This window comes from Lissotriton helveticus, chromosome 2_1 (assembly GCF_964261635.1).
Source record: "Lissotriton helveticus chromosome 2_1, aLisHel1.1, whole genome shotgun sequence".
Classification (NCBI taxonomy): Eukaryota; Metazoa; Chordata; class Amphibia; order Caudata; family Salamandridae; genus Lissotriton; species Lissotriton helveticus.
Window position 1 is genome coordinate 1,789,208,490 of NC_136059.1, and position 19,616 is coordinate 1,789,228,105.

The window sequence follows — 19,616 nt, forward strand, 5'->3', positions numbered from 1 at the left end:
GTGTGTGTGTGTGTGGCTCTGTGTGTGTGTGGCTCTGTGTGTGTGTGGCTTTGTGTGCGTGTGTGGCTCTGTGTGTGTGTGGCTCTGTGTGCGTGTGTGTGGCTCTGTGTGTGTCTCTGTGTGTGTGTGTGTGGCTGTGTGTGTGTGTGTGTGTGTGTGTGTGTGTGGCTCTGTGTGTTTGTGTGGGGCTCTTGTGTCTGTGTGTGTGTGGTTGTGTGTGTGTGTGTGGCTCTGTGTGTGTGTGTGTGTGTGTGTGTGTGACTCTGTGTGTGTGGCTCTGTGTGTGTGTGGCTCTGTGTGTGTGGGGCTCTGTGTGTGTGTGGCTCTGTGTATGTGTGTGTGTGTGTGGCTCTGTGTGTGTGTGCAAATGCAAGAGGTCTCGCATTTGCGACAGATTAAGCTATTGGCATTGTAAATGACAATGCCATTTATTTATCTGTTTTAAAAACCAACACATAAATAAAAAATGTGTAATTTACAATGTCAGTAGCTCTAACTTTTGCAAAGGCGCGATGGTTGCATTGTAAATGCTTGTTTTAACATATCTGTAGTTAACAATTCCACATAGCTCGTTTCAAACAGAGGAAGGAATGTAAGAAAGGGACAGACAAAGAGACAGAAGAGGGAGCAGGGGAGAAAGACAAGAGGCTGCCACAGGATACAGACATGACATGCAGGTGTCATCGAGAGAGGATCTAGATACCCTGTGACCAAGCTAGTGCCCCAATATAGACCCTCTGCCTGGCAGTTCACTTTTAAAAGTCCACACTCATACAGGAGGGGATAGGGCCTTCTTTTGACTCCGTGACCATAGGGAGATACGCGGCCCCGCGCTGCTTCATGTACGCCTGAAAGGGACCCCAAATGTCCCTGGGGCGCGATCTAGTTGGCATCAAGTCCCAGTATAGCTCCAGCTGGTCCTGGCAATGTGCTGCATCTCTGAGCCGGTCCTCCACCTGGAGGAGTGGGCGGCGGCCTCAGCACATCGCCACCGGCGGCTTGCCTGGTAATAGCAGAAGGGAGGTCAGCTTCTGCGACTCCGGTGGGACGTCTTCAACATAGTCCAGGAGTTCAACAAGGGGTGTGCGCCCTTATTGCAGGCCCGCCATCTCGTCAATAGCATTAAAGACTGACTCCTAGTACCAATCTATACCAGGGCATGCCCAAGCCAAGTAAAGAAAACTTGCGCGGGGATCAGAGCAGCAGACATCGCGCTTTTCATATTAATCCTAGTTTAAACATTCGTTCTGGCGTCCGGTATACTATATGAAGAAATTTAAAATGTATCAAGCGCAGCCTATAATTGGGTGACAGTGTACTCGCCTGAGCGCAACAGAAACTCCACTGCTCTTCAGTTATGGCTACGCCCAAGTGGTCTCCCAGTACAATCTGGTTATCAACTTCCATGGGTATGGGTTCCCAATAAAGCTCTCAAGAACCTGTAATGTAGGAGGCGCCACCGGGAACGTGGCATACCGAGCGCGCAGCACCGCTCGGTATGCTGATAATACGCAAACCTTTTAAGTATAGTTGCCTGGTCTTCTCCTAAGGCATTCAGTAGATTGTTAACCACACAGTTGCTGTTAATGCTTTGTTCATTTCTGTTTCCTGCTCGGTCATCTTCAAGTCACCCTTATTCTTTAAAGGGAGGATTCACAGAACCCTATTTTCAATGGACTCCATTTTATAGTCTTATTGTAAAATCATTTGGCTATTTTTAAACCTGTGAAAAAACTAAGTTCCTTAGTTAAAAGCACCTGCATGCACCAGTAGGGCGGGGTTCCTGCAGCCTGGCTGCTAGATTCTGTTTTGACGCAGTTAGTCTGGAAAATGACATTATTGCATCTTTGATGGGTTTTTTCTTGCAAGCATTCGTGTGTAGCACCTTATTTTACATGTCTGGTGCTCTCCCTCCTGCGCTACAGTTTCACTCATTATGGGCAAATGTCAAATGATGTCGCTAGTCAAGTCATTACTCGTCTCAATACTCCCTCTCTCCTTTTCCACCCACTCAGCTAATCATGTCTGTATGCCAGACTCGCCAACTCCCGTAGCCCATGGCTGGCGCTCCAGCAGCATGACACAGGACTCGCTGCTGTCTGAACTCAGAAGTGGGAGATAGGAACAGCCACTCTACTCCAAGGAATAGTAACAAACAACCACACAAGTCAGTGACTGACCTGTCCGAGGTGCTTTTCCTTACCAGTAGAGTACTGCCTTTGTGTTGGCAGGAAAAGAAGGCTCGAGCGATTGGGAGAATGCCTGTTGTTGGTCAGATGATCTATGAGCCAATGAAGGAAGCTCTGATCAGACAGTTTCTCCATGCAATTAGTTCCTTCAGAGATTCAAAGAAAGCGAGAGAGTGGATGCTGTTCATTTTGAAACTTGAATTTATAGTGTATTTATGTATGTATGGGCCTGATCCACAAAGGTAGCTTACACTTTTAAGAACGTTTTCTACTTTTTGGTAATCTTAAACTGCACTTTCATAGAAATGTACGGCCACATGCATCAATGTTGCCGTTTGCGAATCCTTAATTGCGAAAATTAAGGTATGGCAATTAAGGATTCGAAAACGGCAATGCATGAATAATTCGCATTTTTTTTAGCGATTCGGTAATTTTCCTTAATTGCGATTCACAATTTGCGAATCGCAATTAAGGAAAACCCTTCCCATTGATTCCTAGGGGCCAAGAGGCCCATAGGAATCAATGGGAAGGCATTTACAATTTGTGATTTTCAATTTGCGAATCGCAAATTGAAAATGCAATTTCAAGGGTGCAGGGGGGGTCCAAAGAACTCCTCCCTGCACCCCTGAAATTAAACTTAAGTGCAATTTACACACACGCATGTCCCAAGGACATGTGTGTGTGTAACATGCAATGTTCAAAAATGCATTTTTGTGCATGTTTGAAGGTTTTTGGTAAATTAGCACGAGGTTCAACCTCATGCTAATTTACCCCTTCCAAATTGAAAATTCGCAATTAAAAAATGATCATGCATTGCATTTCAGAAATCTGAAATTGCGATTTCTGAAATGCAATCGCAATTTTAAAAATCGCAACATGATTGCGATTCCTAAAATTGCGAAATACATGATGCATTGCAATTTTGATAATTGCATTCGCAAAAGGCCGAAAATTGCGATTCGCACCGTTTGTGAATGCAATTATCGTTGATGCATGTGCCCGTTAGACTTTTGCAGTAAGTCCAGCACTTTACAAGGACAACCGCTGGTACACTGCAACGCCCTCCGCTAGAAAATATTGGAGGTATGGACTTAAAATAAGGGAACAAGACAGGTGAAGGAGCAGGTCATGAACATCAAAGGGCTAGTCAGTATGTTTTCATAACAAGGGAATTGATAAATGGACCAGTCAATTTAAAACAAATAGTGAATCTACTAAAAAAATCCCAGTAGAGGAATAATTACATAACTATAATACGCGTGCTAGTTTAAGCCAAAGTATTATCTCTATGTCAAGATATGTCAGGTAGAGGGGAGACTGGGTAGGCCTAGTTGCCCTTATCTGCAGACAGCAACTTTATTTCATAATAGGACATCGGTTTAATTTACATATTTGGGTTGAACAAAAGGGGATCTGCTTTAGATCAGATTCCTTGATCACATAAAAACTTGACATATTGTTTATTACAAAGGTTCATGGGAGGGCAGTCATACCCATTTCAGTGACCCCATCAAGACACCTTCTTTTCCATGATTCCTAAACCAATTGCACCGTTCTTCAGTTAGTCAGCCAGTGCTTGGAAGCAAGCTCAGTTGACCTTATAAACGGTGACATAAATCAATCATAACAGTAAGGCCCTTGCTTCCCCCTCGGTCTTCGCAGAGCAGTTACAGACTTACTAAAAGTCTAATGCAAAACCTCATTTAGTATTAAATATATTTTCTTTTTGTTTAAGACTTTTATTGAGTTTTCAGAGCTTTCGGGCAATGACAATGTTTTTAGTTGCGCATGTGTTATAAGTTACCCTTTTTGACATGATCAACCCCACTTTTTTCTCACTGGTACTAATTGTGTTGATTGGTAGTGCACTTGGACCCTGCTGACCAGGCCCCAGTGCCAGAGCTCTTTCTCTAAAAACAAGACACGTGTTCAATTGTAACACAATTGGCAAGGACTTTAGCACTCTTATAAGTCCCTGGTAAATGATACCTATAGTACCCAGGGCATGAGTACTGAAGAGGATCCCTATGAGCTGCAGCAGCATATATTGCGCCACCCAAAGGGACCCCCACAAAGACCGCACACAGACTGCCATTGTGCCATTGCGGGCTGCGTGAAATGGGGCAAGACATTTTCGAAAATACACAGACACTACCTGTACTATATATGTCATCCCTACAGCAGGCCTTATAGCCCTAAGGCAGGGTGAATTATAGTACTTCTTCTTCATGAGTAGATATGCCCCTATATTGCAAGTGATCAGAGAATCCATCATAATGGGATGTTCTGGGCACTGGTCATAACAAGTTACCCAGATACACAATGGCTTCACTGAAACCTATGGTGCTTGGTATCAAACATGTGATCTCGATAAATCCGTTCTGATGCCAGTATCGGATTCATGACATGAAATGAAATGAAATGAAATGTATATTTGTAGAGCGCGATTGCTGCCCTGAGGCGTCCAAGCGCTAGCAGCAAGTATGATTTGCTTAACAGAAGGAAATCGCTGAGGAATTAATGAGGAGCATTAAAGAGAAAAGTCTTCAGCTGTTTCCGAAAGGAGGAAAGGTTAGGGTTGGATCTGAGTTGAAGGGGAAGTGAGTTCCATAGCTTGGCGGCATTATAAGTAAAAATCCTGCCGCCAGCTCTTGCCTTTTTTATTCTAGGGACTATAGCCATAAACGCCTGGCTAGAACGAAGATTTCTGCTAGGTTGATACTGTGTTATTAGATCCCGGACGATAGCCGGTCCTGTGTCCCAGAAGGCTTGGTGGGATATACACATAGCCTTAAAGGCAATTCTTTGTCGTACTGGTAGCGAATGCAGACTGCTCAGTCCAGGTTTGGCTGACAGTCTGCTCGGCAGCTGGAGCAATGTGCGGACCGCACAGTTTTGCACTATCTGTAACTTACGCAGTGTGTATTCCGGGACACCGAGATAAAGGACATTGCTAAAGTCCAAACGGGACTGAATCAGACCCTGAATGGCCACCTGCTTTGCCTCCACAGGCAGAAGAGGGAGAACTTTCTTCAACATCCTGGGGAGACCAAAGCAGGTAGCCGAAAGTTTTGTAGCCTGGGTGTTAAAAGATAGAGCTTTGTCCAGCCAGACCCCAAGGCTCTTTATATTGTCCTTGGAAGTTGGAGGGGTGCCAAGGCATGGGGGCCACAGGGAGTTGAAAAATGTGGGGTTCGTGGGACCCAGGAGCATCAGCTCCGTTTTGTCCCCATTAAGTTTGAGGTAGGAAGAAATCATCCATCCCTTTACCTCCTCCAGGTACTTTATCAGTCCACCTGAGGCTGATAGACCATCCTCCTGCGCCAAGGAGACCACGAGCTGAGTGTCATCCGCGTAAGAAATGATTTTAATACCAAACGGACGGACAACCTCAGCCAGTGGTCTCATGTAGATGTTAAAAAGCGCAGGACTTAGGGAGGAGCCCTGCGGGACTCCACACCTCAGTGGCCTACTCCTGGATACCGTGTCTTCATCAAAAATTTGGAAAGACCTGTTGCTCAGAAATGATTTGAGCCATAACCATGCTCCGCCTGCTATTCCGACATTCGAAAGACGGCTCAGCAAGGTGTCATGGCTGACCGTGTCGAATGCCGCACTTAGATCAAGGAGGATCACTGCCACTGATCCCCCTTGATCCAGGATCTTTCTGGTTTCCTCGGTGACTGCCAGCAGAGCGGTCTCCGTCCCATGTTTGGGTCGAAAGCCCATCTGGGTGGCATCTAACAGCTGGTTATTCTCGAGAAAGTCCACCAGATGGGTATTGATGTGCCTCTCGAGAATTTTGCTCACCCAGGGGAGCAAGGAGATCGGACGATAGCTACTGAAGTCACCGGGGTCCAGATTGTTTTTTTTAGCAGAGCACGGACCATGGCCCGCTTCCAAGCAAGAGGGACGGTACCGGAGGTGATGGAGGCATTCAGGAGGTTCATGATGGTGGGTAGAACGACCTGAGTTGCCAGCATCATAACTTCTGGGGGTGCTGGATCACATGGAGACCCAGATTTTACCTTGCGGGCTATAGAATCCAAAGATTCGGGGTCTAGCGGTGGAAAGTGATCCAAAGTTATCGGGGATTGAGATGGAGTATCCCCCAATTTTGTCTGTCCCTGAGCTGTGCGTTCTGGTGCTATGGAGGGAAAGGATGAATAGATTTGGTTGACTTTGTGATGGAGAAATTCTGCCAAGTCATTGCAGTGGGCTGTAGTTTTACCCGGATGCATGCTAAGAGAGGGAAGTTTGGTGAGATTTTTCACTATTTGAAAATTTTCCTTCGGCTTAGACTTGGCTCGCATGATTTTATCCGAGAAGTACATAGACTGGGCAGATTTATCCTCAACCTTATAAGATTTAATTGCCTCTCTATATTGGGTTTTCTCATCCAGTGAGTAACCCATGCGCAACCATCTTTCTAGTTTCCTGCAGTGGCGTTTCTTTTCCCTAAGGGCCTCTGAATACCAGGGGGCGGTTTTTTGAGAGCGTTTCAATGTGATTTTACAAAGGGGAAGGGTGGCCTCGAGGGATTGTACAATCCATTCTTCATATTCCTGATTGGCCACACATGGGTCCTCATTATAGGAGGGCTGGTCAGTCACGAGTCTACTAGACCAAGATGCAACTGGTAATCGGGCCCAAATTCTAGCCTTCCTTACAATGGGTCTAGGGGGGAATGGCTTAAGTGTAGTCCAGGTGAGAGGCACAAGTAGGTGGTCAGTCCATGGGAGGGAAATTGGTAACCCAACCACAAGCTCTGTACAGTTACTGAGCACTGGGCCCAGTAAGTGACCCTTAATGTGGGTGGGTGCCTTAACTCGTTGGGCTAACTGTAGTGCCACTAGATCTGCAAGCGCCATGGCAGTATGATCCAGGGCGGCATCAAAGTGGAAATTAAGGTCCCCTAACAATGTATAGTTTGAGGCAGTTGTAACCCGTTCAGCTACAATGGATGGAAGATGCTTGTGAAACTGTTTAGAGGGTCCCGGGGTGCGGTATACAACAGTGCCTGAAAAACAGTTGTTAGGGGAAAATTACAGGCTAAATGCTAGGCTCTCGCATTCTGGGATTAATTCAGGAGTTACTCGACAATGATACTGCTCTTTATATATAATGGCTAGACCTCCTCCTCTCCCTTCAGGGCGATCTTGCCGGATGATTTGAAAGCCTGAAGGAAGGGCTGTCACAATGTCGGGGTCAGAGTTTGTCGTAAGCCACGTTTCTGTGAGAAAAACTGCATCTGGCATACGTTCTTCTAACAGAAGGGCAAGATCCATCCTATGTTTTGGTAGGGATCTACAGTTTAGCATAAACATGCAGTACTCCCGTTTCGCATCCCGTAGTTGCATGGGCTTAAGAATCTGTTTACACCTCGAACAGATCACTGGTAGCTCTATAGCCTGAAAAGAATGCGAACAGCCTTCGATTCCCAAAGGCCTTAGAGTGAGACCTCTTGTGAGCTGGCTGACTGGTATCTATCTTACAGCCTGCCACCACAGACAAGTTTCACACCCCTTGAAGGTAAGAGCCCACGCTTTCAGAGGCCCCAAACCATGCCTGCTCCGAAGTAAGGTGTTCACTCCTCCTTCAGCAGGATGGTTAGTGATTTAGCATATCTGGACCAGAGGCTTCAAAGCCACTGCCACCTTTGACCCTAGCTTCCCCCAGTTCTGAGGAACGCCACCCCTTGCTCATTTGGCTTGAGAGCAGGTGGGAAAATTAGCTAATCCGAAGGCATGTCACACTTCCAGAATGGTCACACCCCTAAGGTGAGCCACCTAAAGTGGACATTCACTATCTTGTTTTCAGTGAAACTAGGAACTCTGTCAGGATTATGCCCACTCTCCACTTAAAGCAGTCATACAGGGGTAAGTAGCCCATTGGCTACTACCCTACACTCCCTTAAATTCAGTATTTGCCCCCCCGACACAAGGAATTCAGATTTGTCTACTTGGGAACCAAAGAAGGACCAAACTCTGCCTTGCTACTGGTACCTCGACAGTTGCACCAACCAAGCTCGTACAAAAGCTGAGCATCCTCCCAAGCCTGTGGAGGACTGCCCAGCACTTCAACAACCAAGCAGCATTTCCCTTGGGGTATAGGAGGCAGGCACCGACCACATTTGCCCTGTACCCCAACTTGCCGACCATTGGGTCTACCGAGTGAGCATCTCACCAGGAAGAAGTCTTTGCTGCTCCAGGTGGTCAGATCCGTCTCCCTGCTGAGTCTGGAGATGCCAGGCCCTCTAGTAGTTGCCCAACACCAATACCGTGGGTACCGGAGCATTTGCTGCAACCAATGCTTGTGTGTCCAGTCTGTCCACCACAGACGACAAAGCCGACCTGCTGATGAGGGAGTTCAGGATCACCGGGGCCAACACGAGAGTGTCCCAGCTGTCCTGTTTTCTCTTCCTCTCCATGTCACCAAAGCCAAGTAAGAGATTCTTACTACATCGACCCGCCGGTCAAAACACCTCTGCAACCGCACTCTCCAGCCCGGGTTCACGGAAACCGACTGTGTCCCTGTGCTCCAGAGACCCTTCAAGAGCCAATCTCCCCATTGGGTGCTGCCGAACTTGTCCCTACTTGCAGCCTTTCTTTTGCAGGTACCTTTGCCATTTACTTTACTGCAAAGCACTCAAGGCTACCAACACGACCTGCACCTCTTTTCCCAGACTCACCAGAGCAGGTAAACCCAGAATGTTGGTAGTTTCTAGGACCTTGCCCCCTAAGCACCTTAGGCCCTAAAGGTATCCCTGAAAAACGTTTGCAAGTGTAGATATGCGGTGTATGTTTCTCCAATAGAATCACATTACCACCTTTGAAGCTCATGCCTAAAAAAACATTATTTTGCTATATTTTTGCTTTACTGTAAAAATCCTTTCTCAGTAAGTACTGACCCATTGATCTTGATGTCTAAAATTATATAAAAATCAGTGGGTTTTTTTCTAAGTTGGCCTTAGATTTCCTTTGTGAGTGTGTGCCTCATTTATGTGTACAACGAATGCTTAACACTACCCTCTGATGAGCCTAAACTGCTCGACCACACAGGTAGAGCAGTAGGGATTATTAATTTATGCTCTGTAAACCAATAAGGGTCATCTGCCCCTACATTGGCACCACCATATAAAAAGCCAGCTTCCTACAGCAGGCCAGACAGTGAGTTTTACAAACAGTACAGAGGTAAATTTTTCCCCTTTCATTTAACATTAGACTGCATTAGCTTAACAACTTCAAACTTGGTCAGGTCCTTTACATTTCCCCTCAGTGTCCCACTCTACCCCGCACACCTTTTTATATATACTCAAGTGATCTCTCAGAGACCTAGTAAGTATTAAATATGTTTGCGCATTCCTTTACCAGTCCTCTCAGAAGATCCTAAAAATATAGCAGCCGATCATTCCGTAATTTGGCATGTACTTCATTTTATGCCACTCTATTTCTTGGAACAATTTCATTCATTTAAAAAGCAGCAAATAGCACTTTACGTTTGTGTGACTTGCCTCCTGTCTTTGCTTTAGGCAAGGCACCAGGTTAGGAATGCATGCACATCACCTTGATGGTTACATTTGTGTTGGAAAGAGACAGACAAGATAAATAATATTCAGAATTGGGTACAACAAAAGGAATGGGTGCAGACTTCTCTCTCTCAGGTTCCCCAAGCATTTACAGCAAAGTCCTCTGTATAGAATGAGATGTGTACCCCTGCCCTGAGTGCCCAGCTGTACTTTTGTCTGGAACCCTAAAGCTAATTTGTTTTTTTGTTGGTCATAGGCGGACACAGTTCATACAAGCCATGACATAGGCCTGTCTCACAGATTGCAGTCCGGTTGGACTGTGAGCACTGCTCAAAATGTTGCCCTGATAGCGGTGGAAGTCAACTACCATAACGAAGAGTTAAGCAGCACAAACATGCTGGTAGAACCATACCGTGTAATGATCAGTATTAGTAAACAGGGCCTTTTTACTCTGTCACTGGAGTGAGGCCTACAGTCTTGCTTACCTTTTTTAAAGTTCTGCTGCTGTGTGCTTAACTCACTCTTGGCCTACATAAGGTAAATGTGGCATGCTGCGCAGCACAGGAGTAGCATCTCTGCGTTGATTGCATGTGTGCCCAGGAAGGGTACCATGCAAGTATGGAGCAGTACTATGCATTGTATGCGTGGTTAGTACATGTACTGGGTGTATGTATGCCTGAGAGGAATACATTACATGAGAGATGTAGTGTGGTGCATGTGTGGATAAAACGTGCTGGATGTATATGTGTCTGTGTGAAGTACAATGCATAAAGGGTTAAGAGTGCTGCAGCGTGCACATAGTGAGTGTGTGTGCTGGCAGAGCGTGCTGAAATAACACACCCTGATTAAAGATATGAAAGCTTCAGTGCTAAACTGTGTGCGCAGACTGAGTGTACGTGCTGAATACATGGGGACACATAAGGGTACAATGCAAAGCGATATTAGTGCTGAACAGTAAGTGTACTGAAATTACCCCGAGTAATGTGCATGCCAGGGTACATGGTATGGAGGACCCTGGGTTTCTTTTTTGGGAAGCCCAGGTCTGCCTGGTGAATACTGAAGGTGGAGAGGAATCCTCCCATACAGAATTGTGGATTGCTGTATTCCTATGAGCTCTGCAAGACTTATGCCTGTGACCAGGACTGAGGGGAAAAAGCCTGCTAGCCCCCCTGCTGGAGGAGGGGAAATCACCCAGGACACCAAGATCACCTGCCCTGGAGCTTGGAGCACTATCCCCTGCCTTCTTGCCAAGACTGGTGTGCCCTATGAGGAAGAGGAGAGCGTTGGAAGGATCGAGGTCCAGTGGAGAGCCCTGCAAGGGGATTCCCTCAGTGAGATGTGATGCTGTGCACCGATCAGGCCTTTGCCTGTGTGCAGCATCGACTGCGGCCCAATTATGCCAGGAGAGGACTTTGTTGTTCTGAGTCATATCGAAAGCGGTGTGCAGGAAGCACCTAGCTGCACTACTGCTTTGCGGTGACCATGTATGCCAGAGGGGGTCACCGGTGAACTGAGTTTGGGCCAGGTGTCTAGGACCTGCGACTGCCGAGATCAATGGCCCCATATGCCAGGAGGTTCCGCTGTAGGGAGCACGATCGCCTAAGGAGAGTCTGTGCCCTGATTGTGAGTACCACGGCAACCCCATATGCCAGGAGGGGCTGGCGGTGCCACTTTGCCCTAGAGTTTGGGCTGTCACGCTGGACCGAAGAAGAAATGCTGTGACCAGCAGGTCGAGCCTGCATGGTGTGATCTGCTCCTGACAAAGTCCCTGAGGTTCACGGGAGGAAGAGCAATTTTCCATTTTTGTCCGCCGAGCAAGAGCAGCTCCAATTACTGGAGCCTGAATGGCAGGACTGCTCGACAGGAAGAGCCTGCAACACCGGGTGTTGCAGCGTCCATCACAAGCTTCACTGTACAGGATCCTAACTTGGGAGCAACCAAGGGGAGGGCACTCACTTCACTGTTGAACACTGCAGTACTGCTGGAGCAGGTAAGACTGAAACCGGGCCTATAGGGCCCCTGGGGACTTGCTGCTAACGGAGCTGTATTACAAGAGACAGTGGTCCCAACCACAAGAACATATAGTTATAACCACAGAATCAAAAATCAGAGCTGTGTAGGTGTATATCCGAATGGCAAGAATATATTTATTTAAACACACAAAAGAAATAGCTATGACAAGAACCAATTCAAATTACTATTCAGTGTGTAAAAGCAGAGGGGTATGGAAATCAACAGATTCCAGACCTCAGGCATTTACTTCAAAAAGTGACAAGCAATGATACATGTTTGTAACCGTCACAGTTCGAATGACATCTTCTGCTCCCTATTAATTATCATAGAGTGGGAGTCACTGTGGGAGTGTTGACGACGTTTCAACCCCAGCTTATAATGTGGGGATCATTATCAGGACAAAGAAATCTGTATGCCCGAGAGATAGCCAGAAACGTATCCAGGAAAGGAAAAATCCTTATGGGGCGGCCCTTCTATGAGAGCCAAATGGGCAGTGTACAGATCGGAGAATTGTGAAAGTTAAAGAGAGCGGTTCAGGAAGCAAGGTCCTGTTGTTGTGCAGCAGATGCCCGCCTCAGGTCTAAGCGGCTGCACTGGAATTTTGAGAGAGCAGGGGATCTGAATACAAATCTCAGGGATCTTGAGTCAAAAGGAACGCCGAGTGTGTGTGCCGGTGTCCTCAGGAGGAAGAGGTGTAGCTGATGTGCACCGCACCTGGTACAATAGACACTGTTGACTACGTTCCCAAAAGGTCAGAAGGGCGAGCTCTTGTGCATGGCCTAACAGTTTATATTTCCTGATGCCGCCACACGTGAATGGGAAATAACCCTGGGCAGGTTACACGGGGGAGTATGGGACAAGGATTTGTCTAGCAACTACTAGAGCCCTGACCGCAAAGGGGATTGTGTTGTTGCTTGCTGAATGTTGTATGCCTTTGCATGTGTAGAATTAGAAATAAAATAGTACTTTTTCTTATAAAAGGAAGTATGTGGCTGGATATTGAATTATTGTTCGTACTGTTTGCAATTTGAGTTAAGAGTTCTTAACTGATCAGTATCTACAGCACCCTTGAGGGAGCCTGGACCGCTTGACCACAGCTGCCACTGAGCCTAAAGTGCAGAAGGGTTACTTTGCCCAGTTGAGCAAGATCCATAGTAGGTCGGGCCATGGGACATCAGTAGTAAAAGGCCTTAACCTCTATGGTTGGGCCCAGTAGGCCCTGGGTGACCAGTGGCCCTCTGAAGGAAGTTCTGACAACTGTATAATTTTTACTAACATCTTTGAGTGTCCTTGGAGCCAGCCACAAAATCTCTGTCACTTTGCAACCACAAATACCTCTCAGTTCTTGTTCAGGGGCAGTTTTCATTATGCATACACATGCACTTAAATTACTTATTTCTGACCTTTTAACACAATACAATGTCAATGCAATTACTAGCCAAGCAAAACGTATATTTATTCACAGAAAGCATTGTTATAACCGATTTATTTCACCAATAACAGAGTTTCAGTCAATTGCCTTAATACGTACCACTGGTTTGTCCTCACAATGTGGATAAGGAAAAATAACAGTGCCTTTGGTGGGCAGGAGTAGAGTGGAGGGGATTTGTAAATCGGGCCAAAGCCTTTTTCCCCCAACCTCATACTGATTAAAACTGCACCTTAACCTTTGGAACTAAATTTAAAGATCATGTTTTTTTCTCTAGTAGCAAGTTTTTTGTATGTAGGCGTATGGATGTGTCCTTGTTCTGGTTGACATGAGGCCGACAAAGTTTCCAGGTCTTCACTGCTACACCCGTGAACATCTCAGCGCTCAGGCTCTAGGTGGTAATGTAGGTATTAGAGAATTAATCTCACAAAGATCCCCCTTAAATGTGTCAATGTACCATAAGACAGCAACATGATGCCAATGAGTTGGTAGTCTGCTAAATACAGTGACTTCTTGAGAGAGTCTCTCTTTCTATTGGATTTTGATTGAGGATCTAACTGTTGGTGTAACCACACTGTCTTTCTCTGCATTTTGTAGGCATCCAGACACGGGTACTTGATGTTACCAAGAAAGAACAAATCGAACAATTGGCTAAAGAAATAGAGAAAGTTGATGTCCTTGTGAATATTGCTGGGTAATGTGGTTTTCCGTTTCATTTTCCTTCTCTTTTTTTGTGTAAAAAAAAATGTGGCATAGGTCAATGTTTCTAGAAACCCCATAGTTGCATCATTGAATATCGCACAAAACGTGGTTTACTGCCATTCTACATAATTTCTTACTTTTTATGATTCTAGCGGCAAGAGGTAGCTAGACCATATTACCCATTGTAGAAGAACATTCAGCATTTCTGTAATAATGAGTCTACTTTACTGAGCTATGTGATTTCTAGTTAACAGTTTAGATTGTGTCAGAATTGTAACCTTTGCAGAGTTGGTCCATTCTCGATCTACGCACTGGCACACACTTTATATATAAACTATACAAACGTTCAGACTCCCAAGACCTCTAGTAAGTTCTGTGAACACATCTTCCCTTCAGTACCATTATAAACTCTAGTCTAGATCACTAACAAGTGCTGAGTTGCCTTCACCTGATGGTCTTCTATAATCCCCATAAAGTATTAGCTTAAAAATGGGTCATCAGATACACATGTTTATGTGATGCCCCTCTCTAGGATGGTTGGGAGACCTTGAGGTGGGTGATACCTGGGTTTCCTTATCCCTGATTCATGGTTCGAATCATAGTGCAGTGCTGCACTTGGGCCGTTATTACCAGTGGCATGGTGCTTGGTGCGATATTTATCACACCTAGGAAAATCCCCTCTACAGGAGTTGGAATATATATGGTGTGATAAATGGCACCCATTTCAAGTTTTTGGGAAATAACATGCAGATGGTAGTGCTTGCTGGACGGAAAAATGGTAATTATTAGGTTTTTTCAGCAGAAGTACGCTCTGTGGTACATCTTTTCCCTTTAGCTTGTTTGAGTAGGCTCATCTCATGCACCCACTGTTCCTTTGGGCAAGACACAGGCAGGTTCCCTGCTTAATGTCCACTAAAGCTTTTAGTGAACCTATTCACTTCTAAGCCTTTGGCAGAAGTACCATATTCTGACACTTAAGCTAGTATTGGATCAGCATTTACATATTGTTATACTTTGCATTCATGTCATGACTTGAAAGAACGTTAATCCTGAGTAGAGGTATGTGTTGAAGTATTTAAATGTGGTATCTGCCTATGTTTAAATTGTATGGCATATTTAGACATGCAGCATCCTCTCGCTTTGGTGTTGTGTGTTTGGTTTGCCTATTCACATTATTGGATAACTCTGGCTGAATCTTTAAAAAGCAGGAAATCGGTAGAGTGGAGAACTGAAGTTTAAGAAGGTAGTCTGTAGTCTGTTGATGGTTAATGCTTCTTCTAGTGCCAATTGAAAGACTGTCACAATTACCTTGTTTTTGTATGAGCTTTAAAACCATGGGCTTAGGGAGGAGAAATCACGAGTGCCTTGTGTGTTCTGTTTCTGCAGCCTGGGTTCCTATTTTCCATTCAACCGTAGAGAGCTTTTTTCATGATTTGAATCTTTTTGTGTCTTGATTGCATAAAGTAACTAGGATTTGTGCTCCAGGAAGGGTGTTTGGCTCCTCATCTTAACCTATTTTAGTTTACCTGCCATACTACCATTAGCCTGCATCAGATATCCACTCACTTCAGGACACCTGCAACACAACTTTTAAAAACTATGCAGACCTTAGTGCCATACTGAAAATCTAAACTTCGAAACCAAAACCCTCACACCATGGTGCATCCAAAAAATGGCCAAAATCGAACACCCCAGGCACATACAATAAAAGGAATGAAGACAAACCAATCATCCAGGCTACCTCGCCAAACTTAAAGCAAGCCCCTGTATACTTGGATCCCTCATCACTCAACTTAAAAGAAACCTTCTACATGACCACTATTTGCAACATGATTAACGGACACAAGTAATTGTTTAAGGACATCAAGCACTTCATCATTCTACTCTGAGACCCTTGTTCTTCATTCGACACATGCAATGCCTTCAATCTCTCTCCCACCGAGAATATTAACAAACTGGATGCCACAGAAATTACACAGAATTCCATATTACCACCTACCCCATCCCAGTTGCCTGCCTTTAACCTCCCATTTAAAGAAGAACTCTTAAACATCCTGAGCTCTTTCAATGCAGCCGCCTATGAAGGCGACGTTTTACCATCACCCATCAACAAAACTCTATGGAGGACATGTTCTCACCCCGCTCATCATCATCAACAGTCAGGGATTAGTTCCAGATGCCCTCAAAGCACAACAGATTCTCTCCTTGCTAAAGAAATCTATCCTTGCTCAGATGATTCCACCAACCTCTAATATGTCACCCACCTAGCCTTCATAGGAAACAATCTTGGTAAAAGCAGTGCCCACCCAGTTACAAGAGCAGATCAGAAATAATAGTTAATAGCATCAAGTCAAACTGCTGCATAGAGACAGCGGTTTCTTAAAGTTGTTGATAATGCATACATCATCAATGACAGAAATAACCCTTGCTCCTGATTGACCTCTGTTTCATTCAATACTATCAACGATGAAACACTGCTCCACAACCTGGAAAAATACATACGCTTCTGATACAGGACTGCATTGGTCTCCTCCTTACTTGTCCAATTGCCAACAACTCATACAGCTAGGATTTGCAGGGAAATCCTATTTTCCTGTGGAATACCACCTTGCTCCATCCACTCTCCTTCATCTTTAACCTATAAATGGAATCCATACACAGTGACATCAAAAGTCCTCAGTGTTCCAACAACACTCTGCTCTACCTCAAATTCTTCTCAACCACTGACATTTAGCAGCTCATATCCTCCTTCAGACTTATCAAGAATTGGATGGCATTGGAGCTCGAAGCTGAACTGGACTAAGACTGAAATCCTCTGGTTTGCCAGCACCTCCAAAAATCTGTTGATTCACATCTTGCTATCTCACTGTAACATAGATGGCTTCTGATCCTAGATGACTGCCAGTGGGAGCTCCCTTGAATTCCTCCTCAACACAGACCGTACATGCAAATATCACAACAACACAAAGAACGAGATTGCCTGGCATCTCCGGAAAATAGTGAAACCCTCTCTTCCAGAAGCTGACTTCAGAATGGCAGGACAAGCGTGGTCCACTCCCACCAAGGCAAAGGCAACATTCTGCTCAATGATCTCCAAGAAACCACTTTAAAAGTCAACCTACACAGCAACTTGTCTCATTAAAGCTTTATAGACGTTTGAGCTTATCACCCCCCAACTACATTGACTGCCCTTCTGGACTTACCAGCCTCAAGATCAGCTGCATCAAGTACAGATTCATCACCATCACTGCAAAGTTCCTTGTATATTCAGCAGTTTTCAGGCAATATTAAAAGTATCCAGTTAACTCTGGTGAGTTTTGTCTAGTGGCAGTTTTGACCCATCTAAGGTAGCGCAGAGGGTTAATATGCCTTCTGCAAAGAATTTGTATCATGCATATCAAAGAACAATATTTTATGTGCATGGCTCAGTGGGTTACTGCTTTTGTCACAGATATTCACAGATATTCTTTTGTTACTGTGCAGTTCATAAGTTACAATCGTAATCTAGCAGAGTGAGCTATGAACTGCTATCTAAGAGTTTCTTGCAAGCTGCATGGTACAGGTTAGAAAGTTATGTTCTTAGCCTAGTCTTTCATTATCATGATGTGGCTAAAAAAGGTTTGTTTGGGTAGAAATTAATTCTTATTATTAAAGTCAACCCAAACCACTGTTATTTTCTGAATCCTGAGTTTGTGCTTCTCCAGACCAAACACTCTAAAAAGGTACCTACCGTTATGGATGGCATATGAATCCTACACCTTGTAGTCCCCTTTGCCTTGTGTAACATATTCTATACACTGATTTACACATGTACGATTCATTGTCTCTGTATGTGTGTGTCATGTAAAGTGCTACGACACCCTACACTGATATGAGGTGCTATAAAACAACCAAAATACATGTGAGCGGAACTATGGAGAAATGAGGCACTGTTGTAAGGTGATAGTGGGGAATCATTGAAGAGCCCCAACAGAAATTGTTGTATCCTTGTGCACTGTAAGTTCATCACATACTATGCTTTAAAAGCTAACATAATTAAATATATAATAACAAATGTGTTTCACATAGCACAATTTTTTCTCAAATTTTCTTGGGGGGTAGAATCCCCTCCCCCCCTCAGAATCCCCTCCACACCCTCCCGCCCCCCACACTCACACAAAAAAATAAATCTTTTTAGTGGTGGGGCTTGCTCGCTGCACACGCTGTGCAACATACGGGAACTGGTCTGACAAAATTTACCTGGGCTGCTTTGGGTTTCCAGTCCAAGCCTGCAATAGGCAATATGTAACACTATACTTCTTCATCATCTAATCGCTGGCGATACCTGCTCATGTATTCAACTATAGCTTGTTTATGTTTTTGCATATTGACCTAATGATATTTTCCTTGGCCATTCTGAACCACAGTTGTTACCACTGCTGGATTGTAGGTAGGCACTGTTAAGTTTCTTTCTGATATTTAATGGCTGATTTGGCTTCTGGATGTGCAACTTCTATCCCTTACCCTAACAAAAAACACTCTTTATTCAAAATGTGCCAAAAATAGTAACCAAAATTTACATTTATCTTTTGTCGGACCCAAAGTATCCATTTTAGATGTAAATCTCATAGCTCCCAGCCAGTCTGAGATCCCTGGAGATAACGGGGACACCCACAGTTTACATATCTCTCTACGAGCCAAAAGTATCCCATAAAATACAAGTTTAACTTTATCATCCATGGTACTTATCTGCAAATTCATCCTTCCAGTTATAATAAGTGCAGGGCTTACCTTAATAGCGTGGTCTATAGCTTGGGATAAACAGCTACTTACTTCCTCCCAAAACACTTTAATATTTGGACACTCCATGAACATGTGTATATCCTTCTCATTGGGACTTCTGCACTTTGGGCATTCCACCAGCCCTCCAGGCTTGAACTTTGAAAGTCTATGTGGAGACCAATATGCTCTGTGGAGTGTAAGAAGATGATTTCGCCTTAAATTTGCGGGTTTGACAACTTTATACAAAATAGCCATAGTTACTTGCCATTGAATGTCAGATGCGATGTCCGGCAAGCAATCCCTCCACAGAATTTCTGGCAGTGAGAACTGGCCGTCCGCCGTCTCCAACATTGACCAGTACCAAAGTCCTACTTCCTTTTTGTACACTTTACTTGAATAAATCTTCTCTTCCAATTCATTCTGAAGTCCCACAATGATTTCAGCTTTACCGGCCCAACTGTGTATTTGCAGATATTTAAATTTCGATATAGCCTGCCCCCAAATGGTCGCTCCCTGACTCCACCCAACCAACTTTCCATCCGGAAAAAGATGCCCCCATATTTCTACCCCTGCTAATCTTCGAGGAATAGCCAGAGCATCTTTGGTCCATGCAGGAGATCCTGGGCTGTCCCAAATAGAAGTATAATATCCATAATACGGGATTTTTAGTAACCTTCTAATCCGGTACCAAAGTTCCGCTGCTTCCCGCAATACCTTAAGGCGCACTTTTTTTAAATACTTTGGATCCGCAAATTTATATAGAAAACCAGATTCCTTGTGTTGGCAGCTTTTTAACATTGCTGCTAACAATACACCAATACCCGAAGTCGGTGGAGTGTTCAAAAAAATTCTGTAATTTTTTAGCTGAAAAGCCCAACAGTATAACTGAAAATCCGGGGCTGACAACCCCCCTTTAAGCAGTTTTCGCCTTATCTTAGTCCATGAGAGACGAGGTCCTTTTGCGGCCCATATAAATGTACTAACCTCACTCTGA

At 44.7% G+C, this 19,616-nt stretch overlaps 1 protein-coding gene across 1 annotated transcript in view; it reads left to right on the forward strand.

Moving 5' to 3' along the window:
- The window catches only part of BDH2 (3-hydroxybutyrate dehydrogenase 2), a 155,468-nt gene that overhangs the window by 65,009 nt on the left and 70,843 nt on the right, over positions 1 to 19,616 (forward strand). Inside the window, exon 4 of the mRNA XM_078676723.1 lies at positions 13,757 to 13,853. Coding sequence (XP_078532849.1) covers positions 13,757 to 13,853 — 97 coding nt within the window. The remainder of the gene's footprint in view (positions 1 to 13,756; positions 13,854 to 19,616) is intronic.